At 52.5% G+C, this 12,079-nt stretch overlaps 3 protein-coding genes across 3 annotated transcripts; 1 reads left to right on the top strand and 2 right to left on the bottom strand.

The window, feature by feature from the left end:
• Positions 1 to 1,879: 1,879 nt before the first annotated feature.
• Positions 1,880 to 3,344, top strand: KY384_004626 (uncharacterized protein; the record flags this gene model as incomplete). The annotated part of the gene is made up of 2 exons (XM_044813131.1): positions 1,880 to 3,206; positions 3,259 to 3,344. The coding sequence occupies 2 exons, from the start codon at positions 1,880 to 1,882 to the stop codon at positions 3,342 to 3,344; spliced, it is 1,413 nt and encodes a 470-aa protein (XP_044670551.1).
• Positions 3,345 to 5,840: 2,496 nt separating this feature from the next.
• Positions 5,841 to 6,182, bottom strand: KY384_004625 (uncharacterized protein; the record flags this gene model as incomplete). Its single annotated transcript, XM_044813130.1, has 2 exons — positions 5,841 to 6,123; positions 6,169 to 6,182. The coding sequence occupies 2 exons, from the start codon at positions 6,180 to 6,182 to the stop codon at positions 5,841 to 5,843; spliced, it is 297 nt and encodes a 98-aa protein (XP_044670550.1).
• Positions 6,183 to 9,925: 3,743 nt separating this feature from the next.
• KY384_004624 (uncharacterized protein) lies at positions 9,926 to 11,757 on the bottom strand (the record flags this gene model as incomplete). The annotated part of the gene is given in 4 exon segments (XM_044813129.1): positions 9,926 to 9,987; positions 9,999 to 11,004; positions 11,062 to 11,245; positions 11,420 to 11,757. 4 exon segments carry the CDS (start codon positions 11,755 to 11,757, stop codon positions 9,926 to 9,928), a joined length of 1,590 nt encoding a protein of 529 aa, XP_044670549.1.
• Between the last annotated feature and the right edge of the window lie 322 nt (positions 11,758 to 12,079).

The following is a 12,079-nucleotide window of genomic DNA, read 5'->3' as shown; positions in this document are numbered from 1 at the left end:
GCCCATTACTCAGTGACGAAGCAAGGCGATAAAACGGCACATGATGTACAAGGCAGTAAGGGTACAGTTAAAGAGCTGTCATGAGATCTCACTCTCACACCATTGCAAGAGAGAATTGAAGAGACAGACGTCTTACCATAAAAACATTCGCCAAGGCTCAGTCACGTGTTTTCGAGCCAGCCCGCGTGCCTGATTGCGTCATCGACATCGCGATCATTCTTGTCAACAGACCCCTTAATCTCATTCCTTCCCCCACTTAACCCTTCCTTTTCTTGCTCCAAACACCACCGTGCCAATCGTCGTCTCATCAACTCTATCACCCACTCTAAACCGCCACATCTTCCCACCCAAAATGCCCAAAGCAGCGCGCACCTCTACGGGCTCCGCCTCCGCGCGAGCAGAACCCTACTCCAAAGACACGTCCAAACGGCACAGCAGCGGCGAAGACAAGGAGAACGTCAACCCGACCTCCAAGGCCTCCAAGTCTGCCTCCAAGGCCTCCAAGTCCTCCAAAAGCGCCGGCCCCTCCACCTCCACCGACTGGCGCACCATCTCCCTCCGCGAAATCAAAGACGAAGTCCCCTGCTACGTCGACGCCAACGTTGCGAGAGCTACAAACAGCCTTCATGATACGGGCATGGATGCCTGCCACTGAGCATCTGGCTGCCTTGAGAAGGTCCCTGCAACCTGGCCGCCATTGATCACTGGCTGCTCGTGTTGACTGAGTCATCTTGAGTCTCCTAAACAGCAGACTCTAAATGTCATTTTGGGGCATCTCTGAGTGCTTTGGACAAGTGGAAGCCTGTGTGTTGCGAGGATGAATTGCCGCTGCGGCCTCCCGCGTATTCGCATGTCAAGCCGACGGGGTACACAGCTACCCAAAATTTCTGCTCTTGGCTTTTTTCAACCCCGCGTTTCTTGCCCCTCATCAGTTGCAAAAACTTACGTGCTCTAGAGTATTGCTCAGGCGGCAATTTCGAAGTCACAAAACAAGACAAGGGGCTTTGTGAGAAGAATGCTCGGAGACGATTCGCCTGACACGAGACCTTCATACTCTACAAATCTTGAACGAGACGACCAAGGGCAAAAATCTGCAGTCAATCCCGCCTGCGATCCTTCGGTAAAAGAGGAGCAGACTTGTGTCGACCACGTCCAGCAGGGGACGTCACTCATGGCGGGCTCTACCGCTGAATCGAATCCATCACTCGCAGTTGTAGAGAAGAAGTTGGCGTCCGCGACCATGGACAGTAACATCAATGAAGCCTTCTGCCACCTTCTTGATGAGATCACCGAAGCGGCTCATCAATCAATCTTCGATAGGAATCTACACAGCTGGGTAGTTCCGGAAGCTGTGACTTTTACCAACGAAACATCTAGAGACTGTTCTCAAGGCTCTGGACAGGGCAAAGGTTTCCTGGGTCATGAATTAGACGCGGCGGGGCAATTGTTTGTATGTCGCGCTGCCTAAAGTGCTGCCTTGTTCGTTGACATGATTCTTGCTAGGCCTATCAGGTTCTGTGCGACAGTCTGCCAAACTTCGAGTGGTCGAATTGGAAGAGCTCATTGAAGAGATCAGTTTGTGTGCATAAGAGGTTTAACAACATGAACGAGGATCTTGATAGCGACATTACAGACATTATCTACGATGACTCCAAGTCTAGATTTGATGGTCTCACAGAGACATTCGTCTTCCACGGTTTACTACCTTTGGAATTTGGTCATGTCCGCACGAAGCCCACATATTTCATCGATGTCCAAACAACGCTTGATGGGCAGGAGGAATCTTTCATGATGAGCGCGAGTCAAGTAGAGATGGTAAGCCGCCGAAACGATGCGCGAGAAGTGAGTGACACTATTTCTGTAGATGAACAAGATGACAATGCCTGCCGAGGCCGATAAGGCTCGGACTATCTATGTGATTGCAAGAATCTACAAGCTCGGCCAAAAGGGGATGGGAATGGAGCTAATCGTTGATCCTCAAACAGCCCTGGAGCAGGGGGAACTCCACATTGAGCCAGACAGATACAAGGTCACTCTTGGAAAACGGCGGCTTCCGGATGATGCGAAACGCTTGATACCAGAAAATGCCTTCGCGCCATCTGACTCTACCTCTAATTTTCGGAGCACCAGCCCAGAAATGATTGCAACAAGTGGGCGGGAGGTGGAAAACGACAGGATCATGGAAGCCTCACCAAGCATCTTGACGGGTCCGTCACACACTCAACAATACTCGCCACCCCGGCGCATTTCAGGCGAGGAACAAACAAGAGAGAAAGAAGAGGAGCACAATATGACAGAATCGACGGACGTTCATGCGTCCACTCTTGAAGATTCGCCGCCACTCTTGCTTCCCGGCATAGAGTCGAAAGAAAAAATGGGGGGACGGCGATCATCAGATGACCCGCTGCAACATCCTGGCATCCTCAGTACCAACATTACTAGTCCCAAACCTAACGGAAGCATTGCTGACGGTCTGATCGAAGAGACCTTGCACCTTCAAGACACGAACTCAGATAGCGGACACAGAGACCAAAACAACCGCCCTTTCAGCATATTCTCCAGCGCAAAGTCGGCCGGTGCAGGGGCCTTATCCATTCCAGGTAGCGAGATCCAGAAGTCTCCAATTGAGTGGCCTACCTCCGAGCTCCCAAAAGGCTTCCGATTTCCGGCCGATGAGTCAGTACCTAAAACCTCTGCTGAAGACACTAGCAAATCCCTCGACCTGCTGAAAGACGGAGCAAAAGATGCCGCTCTTCTGTACCAACTGTCAGATGACCCACTCATGACCTCGTCATCATCTCAATTTCCCTTCGCAAAACCACACCCCTCTCAAGCCGCTTTTGTTTCTGAAACGTCCCTGTCTAATCCGCAACCAGGGAATCCAACGTTTAACACCGCTACTCATACCCAATTTCTATCGTACTTAGAATACGACAATCATGTAGATATAATACGACAGTACCAGAGCACCGGCTTTACACCGCCAGAATCATTCTGGTCTTTTGAAGAAATAAGAATTGGGGCATACAATGGAGTAACAAAGGTTGATTGGCCTCTGTACCATGAGGACTTCCAGTGCATCGGCTTCGGACCTCCGTATGAGGGATTGTCGTTTGAGGAAGTGCGGTTGCAGCATTATCTTCAGGCGAAAGAGCCGAGGGACTATCAATCGGACGACGACAATTGGGATGCTGCGCTTTGCGAAGGTTAGGAGGTCGGTGGGTAATGGCAGTCTTTAGGCGACCTTAGGCTTCGTAGCCCCACAAGCTTCGGAAGAGGATAAGGCTGGCCTGCACAATCAGCCTATAAGGGTGACCATCTTGGAAGCAGAGATATTCCTGTGAGTTAGGGGCCTTAGCGGTAGGATGAATGATTCGCTGTCCAGTCTTCTCTAGCTCACATCCTCATATCTTGAAGTATCTGCATGTGTAATACTTGGATCTTCAAGTCCACTGCCTCTTCTTGTTGCATGGATCCTGGCCGCTGCCAGACGATGTTGGAGGCTTCTCTGGCACGAAGTCCCACTTACGACGCAAAGGCCGCGTTCACAGGACTTGTGAGCGAATTATGGCAGGCTAGTGATGAAACATCAGCCACGGCGGTAAATAAAACATGGGCTTGGGGGCCGGCACTGATGTTTCCATGGACACGAATGGCCCGGGAGGGCCCTCAACCTAGATGCAACGTACATTAGCGTCAGCCTCGTCGATCTGAGATATTTTTTCGCGGTCGTTACAACCCACGCAGCATAGGATCTAGGCCAGATATGGCACATCGTTTGATCCCTGAGCTTTTCTTAGTACGGCCTAGTCTGGATGTGGCTGGATCTGACGAAGTACTCTTTTGCCTTGCCTTGTGGCCTACCAAACCTGCGACATCATCGACTGCTGAATGCCTCTAAACTTGCTCGCGCGCCTGGACAAGGCTGTGACTATTGGGGGCAGGAGCAGCTATTGCTCCGATATTGATTTAAAGAAGCCATCTAGTCTTCATTCAAGGATTATGACCCTCTCATAGCCTCGTATTCGTCCGTTCTCGAGGCACTGTGAAGAACATTGTCATGGATTGAAAGTATAATCGGTCACCTTGAAGTCACGGCGTTATGGACCCTACGTTCAGACCATAGTCGAGACCGAAATCAAGCCCAGCTCAGCAGCAATACACCGCAGGGGACCATGGAAAACACCATTGACCCCAAAATCATTGATTACTTTAATTCTATCCAGCTATCACCAAGTCTGATCTCGCTTGATCTCGCGTATGAAACTACCTCCATAACTCTGCGGCCTCGGACTGCTACATTCGCGTCTGCCCCCAGCCCGCCACTTACGCCTGCCAAACCTGTAGGACATGGTCTTCCCGAGAAAGATCAAAGTCGTGGCGATTTTCTGGAGCTGTTGGACGACATTCTACGGGCAGTGGAAAAGGCTTATCCCACGGGTTCCTTCTCCACGTGGCTCGCTCCCTCGTTGACAGTGGCCAGCCTTCCTTGTTTCCTTACGGAATCCACGAATTTTGAACAATTGGACGCGGTTTGCAGCCCATACGGTACCCATCAGGAGGTAGCAGGACAGCTTTTTGTAAGTCAGCTCGATCGATCAAGATCGAAAGACTAATTGTCTCGGCACTCAGGCGTATAGTTATCTTTGCCGAAGAGTGCCCAACTTCAGCTGGTCCAGTTGGAAGAGCAAGATGAAAATTCCCGCTATGAGACATCCTCGATTCTCGGGCATGAGTCGGTCAATAGACCTTGCACCTTCACACATGGTATACTACGATCCTGATGGTAGCTTTTTCAACGGCAGTCCAGGACAGACTTATTTCATAGACGTACAGACGACTTCGCTGGACGTAGATGCTTTTCTGGAGTTGAGCGCAGATCAAGTAAAGAAGGTACGCCTCTCCTCCTTGCTTGCTCCTTGCGCCGAAAGAAATTGAGCATATCAGATGGAGGAGATGACTTCCATGAGCTGGAGGCCATCTACAATCATCTATGTGATCATACGCGTATTCCGATTTGGGTTAGAAGGGATGGGCTGTCAAGAGTTCATCGACCCTTTCCAACGTCAGGAGGTCGAACAGCTGTTTAATTCAGGAAAGGACGAGACTTTGAAACCTCAGACTCTCCCTCTAAACCAAGAGCTATTACTGGCGAGCGATTCAAAAGGCTCGGGCCCTGCGTCGAAGCGAGAACCATCGTCTAGCAAATTAATACCTTTAGATGATCAACGATTGGAAAATGACGACGAATCAGAAGACGAAGTCTCAATTAGACGTCACTCATGCTCTAATTGCAGAACGCAGACAGTCATTACAAATCCGACGACGAACGAAGATTTGGTATTCAGATTGCCTTCCGACCAGGGAGCGATGCAGGACACGTTTCAACAGGTCCGCGAGATGCACGCCCTTTCTGCTCCAGATATATCATCTCAGCAGGACTCTACGACAGAAACTGAGATTGAGGGTTTAGTCTCGGATTTGGAAGCGATGACAGTGAATGTTGTGCCTCCGGAGACTTCGCGAATCCAAGAGGAGCGTAAAAGTATTCAATTCAACGCAATTTGGAGCAAAGCTGAACAAGCTGTGCCATCACGATCTACCAGCAACGCATATCTGACTCCGGCTCGAAACGCGCAACATAACTCTCCAGGAACTTCACCAAGAACCTCCGGGAACACTCCATCAACCACAGCCACAACGCCCGCCACATCGAACACTACTACAACTGATCGAACGCTTTCTTCCCAATCCTCCATTCAGTCGACACAACTATTCGATTCTCGGCCAATCTACAACCGCATCTTTGAATCCATCCGCAGCAAATCAGCTCTCAGACCTTACGCATCCCCCTCATCACCATCATCACCAGAGTTTTTTTCATTTCCACCATCCCCATCCTCATCCCCATCCCGCTCACCATCACCAGTCTTTCTTTCATTCCCACCGTCTCCATCGCTATCGCCATCGCCATCGCCATCGCCATCTCCGCCCCCATCGCCATCCCCACCCCCTTCCCCATCTCCACCCCCATCGCTATCGCCATCGCCATCGCCATCCCCACCCCCTTCCCCATCACCAGCCCCACCCCTCCGCAACACAAAACCCAACCTCCCACTCTCCCTCCCACATATCCCACCTCCAACCATCCCAACAGACACGACACACAGTCCTTTCAACATCCCCTCATCGTCTCCACCCCTACACCCCCAACAACAAGAAGCCCAGCCTCAACCCAAAGACATCGAACGCGCCGTCGTGAAGATGAGAAGATACTCCCACCCCGAGCGATCACGGCCTCCGCTGTTTGGCTGTGGGGAAGAGGAGGGGTGGGAGGGAGAGGAGGGTTTTTGCGTGCAGAATCCTGAGATGCTGCGGTACCAGCGATTCGACGAGTGGGGCTGGGAGTGGGAGGGGGGGATGCTGCGATTTGCGAGGGTGGGGATGGCGGGGAGGTGGAGGACAGGAGGGAAAGGAGTCGAGGGAGGCGAGGAAGCTGGTAAGAAAAAGATTCAGCCCGTAGGTGTTGGGAGTGGGAGGGGGAGGGGGGAGGGGGAGGGGGAAGGGGGAGGTCGATGTATATGATGGATGGATGTATGATAAACGAAACGTCTGTTACGAAGTTATATGGGGAGTCAATCGGACTATTTGTGTTTTCTAGCCCGGAATTAATTGTTTTGGGTCCTGTGAAATGGAGATGTAAGTCTGATAGGGTATGCCGTTTTAGAATGTTGCCTCTTGGGGCTTCTTTTTAGTAATGGTTCTTGATCCGTGGCAGAAGCTTCGTTGTCGTGTAGAAGACGAGCAGATCTTGTATTTTGACTGATTTGTGGTCATGTTCAGGCGCCAGGGAAGAGCTGTAATATAGGAAGCTGGTGCCATGGAAGTCTCTTGACCAGGTTTTCAAAGGTTTTGGAACTAGCTTCGCCCGTTGCTCCCTTTTGTTCATGGAGAGTAATACTTTCATAATTGAAAGAGAGTTTGTATGGCTGAATAGAAGTGCCAGAAGAGGTGAAAGACTCTACTCATTAGAAACCCAAATATCGTGCCTCCACATACATCCATATCTCATGTCATGCCTGGAAATGACACTCCGGTGTTTCTCACGGACAGTGAAAGAATACTCAAGTCCGCCACGAGACTGTTATCATCACCCCACATCCAAATTGATCGTATAGTTGAAGAGAATACGTCGGTAATGGCGGATTCTCCGACTGACTCCTTCGCGTCCGCTCCTGAGTTGTCACTTGCGTCTACCGAGCTACCGACGCATGTTTCTTTCTCAAATAATAAAAAAGACATGAATTCCTCTGACTCTCAACAAAAATCGTCATTAGAACCTACTGTGGGACTTTCGAGGAAGATTTAAGGCTCGAGTCATGTTACCTATTCAATCCTTTCAAAGCTGAAAAGGGCTTTGGTAAACACGTCAATGCTTCGGCGAAGTTGATGACAGGCAGACCATGTAGCATCAAAAGGGCATCACCATCATTACATCTCGCTCATCCCACCTTCCTGCATCTCACATCCCCTCTCCAAGCACCACCAAAACCAACCACCCTCTCAAAGCTCCACGGGCCCCACCTTCCCCCCCTCCCCAAAAATCGGCTCATTGATCATCCCCAACCTCAAAGCCCAATCATCCCTCCCGGTCTCCCTAACCAACTCCTCCGCCAAATCCTTCCTTCTCTCATACCTCTTCTCCCCGACAACGCTCAACCCACACCCATGCATCTCCCACCTCCCCCCTCCCCTCCCCTCCCTCCCCACCCTCTCCTTTCTCCCCACCATCCAACCTCTCCACCCCACCACCCCCGCACTCCCCAGCACCAAAGCCCCCAAAACACCCTTCCCCCCTCCGTCCCCTCAAACCCCACCACCACAGCCAGATACACACACACCTTCGCCACGGCGTCCACACACCCCTCGCCCGGCGACAGATCCCGCATCCAACACCCGGACGTCACGGCTTTCAGCGCATCCACCTGGCCGCGCAAACGTACCCAGCGGTCTTGACTCAGCAGCACCAACAGATCCCCTTGAACACCCGGTTCGGACGCGCCGTGCCAGCCCCGCCCCTGCCCCTGGATTCGGCGACGGAAGAGGAGGGCGTTGAGAGTGCGCGCGAGGATGAGGAGGGATATCGCACCCAGCGCCATCCAATCTCCACAGCGTACCAAGACGGCGATGGCGAGGATCGTCAACGTCGGCGGGACCGCCCCCATCCCCCCCATGTCCCCCATCCCTGAAGTTTGTCGTGCATTTCTGGCTTCTGTGGGCAGGGGAGGAGGGTGTACGGCAACAGTAACAAGCCTCCCCGTGACGCCTACGCGCTGGAGGTAGGCGACGGTGGCGGCGTTTTCGACGCGGAAGACGTAGCCGGATGTCATGGCTGCGCAGGCGGGGGTTTCGTTGCCGTGCTGAGGGTTGGAGAGGGTGGGTTGGTGGGTTGCGATGCCGGGGGTGAGGGTGAGGAGGGTGAGGAGGGTAAGAATGGAGGTGGTGTGGTTGAGGGGGTGGGGAAGGGGGGGAAGGGGGTGAGGGGAACGAGGAGGAGGAGGGGCGTTGCGTGAAGGTTGAGGGGGAAGGGGAGGGGGAGGGGAGACATGATGGGTGAGGTTAGTGGTGACGGGGTTGGGGAGAGGGAAAATGGGGGGCTAGGATTTGTGTTTAGGAGGGAGAGAAGGCGGTTAAGTCGGTTTGCGGAGCGGGACCGGCGGAGAGAGGGTGCGTAGGAAGGTGGGTGTTGGGAGCTTGAGGTTTATAGATAGTGGGATGGTCGGGAAGGCGTGAATTTTGTACTTGAGCCGAGGGTAGTTGGTGTTGAGCAATGTAGAGCGATCGAGTGGATGCGTTATGAGTTGACTTGCTCGACATGGGGTCTTGATCATCATCAAGACGACGAGGTGCCTGGGCGAAGACCGGTTGAGTCAGCCAAGCCACGAGTCAGCCAATCAGAAGCCGGGCAGCTATGATAAGGGGCTCTTCTACCTCTACTCTTAGATGGGTCTCATTAAAGGTCGATTCTAAAGGGAATGTGGCACGCAAATCTTAATCTGCGAAAGCCCATGATGAGAGGTTAACAAAATCGTTGGATTATGCTGAAGTTAAGCTTCAAAAGAACTTTTTACCCAGAGGGTAGCGAACGGCACGATGAGCAAGACCAAGCTCCCAATCTAACAGCATATATCCAATCTGTACCTCCCACCCCTCTTTCTAACCCACTCCATCACACAACACCACTCCAAAGCACATCCTCCCTCCCCACACCGCCCATCCCTTCCCCTATGACCTCTCTCAAAATCATTATCAGCTCCTTCACATCCTTCGACAACCCATTATACCTCCCCCAGCCTTCCTCACTCCCCCAACGCCACCTTGTGATACCTCATCCGCACTCTCCAACAACACCTCCGCGCAGCACAAGCAGTACTGACCCGGCCGCGTCTCTGGGCCATGGTAGCGATCACTAACCTTATCGACGATGTTAGCGCACAAGTTGTAGAATTTGAACATGTTGATCCTTGCGAGAGGAAATTGACCGCTGAGCGCGGGTGTAATGAGGGTGGAGACGTGGTCGAGTGGCGAGCATGTGTCGCTACCTGGTGCCGACGAGGTGGAGCTGGGGTTGGGGCTAAGACTACCGTCGCTGCTACTGGGACGCGAGCTCTCTCGGCTGGTAGGTCGGGATGATGATGGGCTAGTCGCAGGTATACTGAGCCCTGCTATCTTCCTCTCCATATGCGAAGTTGTGGGGGAGGTCATCATCTGCGCCACAGATTTATCGCTAAGATTCCACCCGCGCTCTTTGAGCCGGAAAAGGAAACATAGCCTGCCGGTGTCAAACCGCGCGTCTTCCCTGTCTGTGAAGCCCGCCGTCGCCTTCGCAGTATGAGGTGGTATGATCAACTCGTGACAGCCCGTCTTATGCACTGATTTCTTCGAATGGAAGTGCAGCCGGCCGCCCAAGTAGCGTAGGTAGCCGACCTTGAAGTTACGCGTCGGCCGTCCACCGGGGAAGAAGAGGTCGCTGAATGTGGCGCTCATGTCCTCAAGCACTTCGATGGGTTCGAAATCGGTCATTTGACGGAGCGCATTGTACATGTGTATGACGGAGCCGACATAGCGGCGGTAGGCGAAGAGACGGAGACCGTAGTAGTGCAGGATGTGCAGCATTTCGACGATGTGGGACCCGCACACCCACGGCGACTGGAAGAATAGATCGAATTGCTTGAGTTTGAGGTAGTATGTGAAATCGAGCTTAACGTTTTCGAGGTGGTAGGCCAGGGTGCCGTGGCAGCGGCAGGGCATTGTCGGACTGTCGAGCACGGCATCGATGCTGGGGAGTGCGGCCTGGGCGAATTTCAGTGCTTGCAGGCGGCAGAGCGATGCAGGTTTTGGAGCGATCTTGAATGCGTAGGTCTTGTAGGATTCGAGAAGCATGTGCAAGCCGAGAGAGCCGTGCAGGCTTTGGGATTGTTCGTTTGTGTGCGTGAGCATGAAGCCCACTTCAGCGTAGACGGGTGTGCCGAGTCGAATCACGTTGTTAATTTGACGTTTGTCAGTCAAGCAGTGGACAATGTTCCGGAGCAGCACTTTGCGGCATTCGCAGTCGATGGCGGCTGATGTACCGCCGTTGGCGAGTGTGATGGAAAATGAGCCTTGGTTGGTGAGAATGTCCTGTTCAAAGCCATTTTTGAGGCTGTGGTATTTCAGTTTGAGTAAGTTCTGCCAGCAATCATCTAAGCCTGTAGTCAGATTGTTTGACAGTAGACTTGACTCATCCGGAGACATGGACGCGTGAAAGGCCTCGTTGGCTTGATTGCAGATCCGATGTAACTCGGCGGGATCAATTATTTGACACGACAGCGCCAATCTGTTCTCAATATCCCCGCATGCAGTATAAGCGGCACTGGACAGTACAGCGGCGGCAACCACGCTCAGTTCACCTCGAGCTGCCTCATCCCATATGCTGTGTATCTTGTTCAATAAAGTCACCAATTCCTACAGATGTCTGTCTCAGCGGCAGTCAGCAAACTTTGGGATGTTTATTCGCCATACATTGACCAATTGACAGGCCTCAAAAGCCACCCCGAGGTGATCCTCTGCAATGATAGGACTACAATTGAGATCCACTGGACGAGCAGATTCAGCGCAGGCCTCAGCAGGCTGACGAGAGTCTTCGGATTCGGGAAGGATCTCGCGATCATCTTCATCCTCATCAACGCAATCTGCGACAAGCGCACTGTACCGGCAATTGTTCAAGTCCGCAACAGACGTATGATCGCAATTTTGGTGAACGCAGGCATCCTTTGGTCGAGCACAGCATTCGCAGAGATCTGCATACATCTTTTGCAGGCTTCGGTGAGCCAAGCAAGTCAATCATATTGCGCGAAGGTTTCGCAGCCCTGAGGCTTACCTATTGGTAAAGAACTCATGATCTTCGGTTCGTGTAAATCGCTGGCTCTGGTCGATGCCACTCCGGAAGACCTTGCTCAGCCGTGATCTGGCTGCAATAGCTTGCCGGAATTGGAAACCGATGACGTCGGGCATCTCGACGGCTTTAGTTCGGATGTAATCCGCCAATTTACGGAGGTCTTTGATGGAGAGCCGCTGAGAGGCTTTGTATCTGCTGGGTCCATGGCTGACAAGCCAGGCAATGATGGCGCGGGTGTCCTGCTTGTACTGGACGTACACATCCTGCAGGCCAGAGGGGAGTCGCGCCTCGTGGTAATCTTGTACGGCCATGAATAGCATTGTGGCTTGAATCTGCACTTCTCGCTTAATCTTTTTTCTCAGGACGATGAAGAGTGAGGAGGCCCGAGTATATGTGCTAGCCTTATCGCGATTGTGTTGCTAGAGCCTCCACGCCGCAAGGGTACACAGCACGTCATTGCGGAGGTCGCACGCAAATCTGAATGTACAACCGTTAGCCCACAAAGCTTATAGGGCGTCCTTCGTCTTAAGGGTCGAAGGTCTCTGAACGCCGACCAATGGGGCACAGCTGCCAAAGTGTGGGATGGCGCTTTCTGGGAACTGCAGGTGGTATTGGACGTCAGGATTTGATGCGGCCGGTCGT

This window comes from Bacidia gigantensis (genome assembly GCF_019456465.1).
Source record: "Bacidia gigantensis strain McMullin 20006 chromosome Unknown contig_231, whole genome shotgun sequence".
Taxonomy (NCBI): Eukaryota; Fungi; Ascomycota; class Lecanoromycetes; order Lecanorales; family Ramalinaceae; genus Bacidia; species Bacidia gigantensis.
The sequence above is the reverse complement of the archived record's forward strand: the minus strand, read 5'-3'. Positions and strand labels throughout refer to the sequence as shown.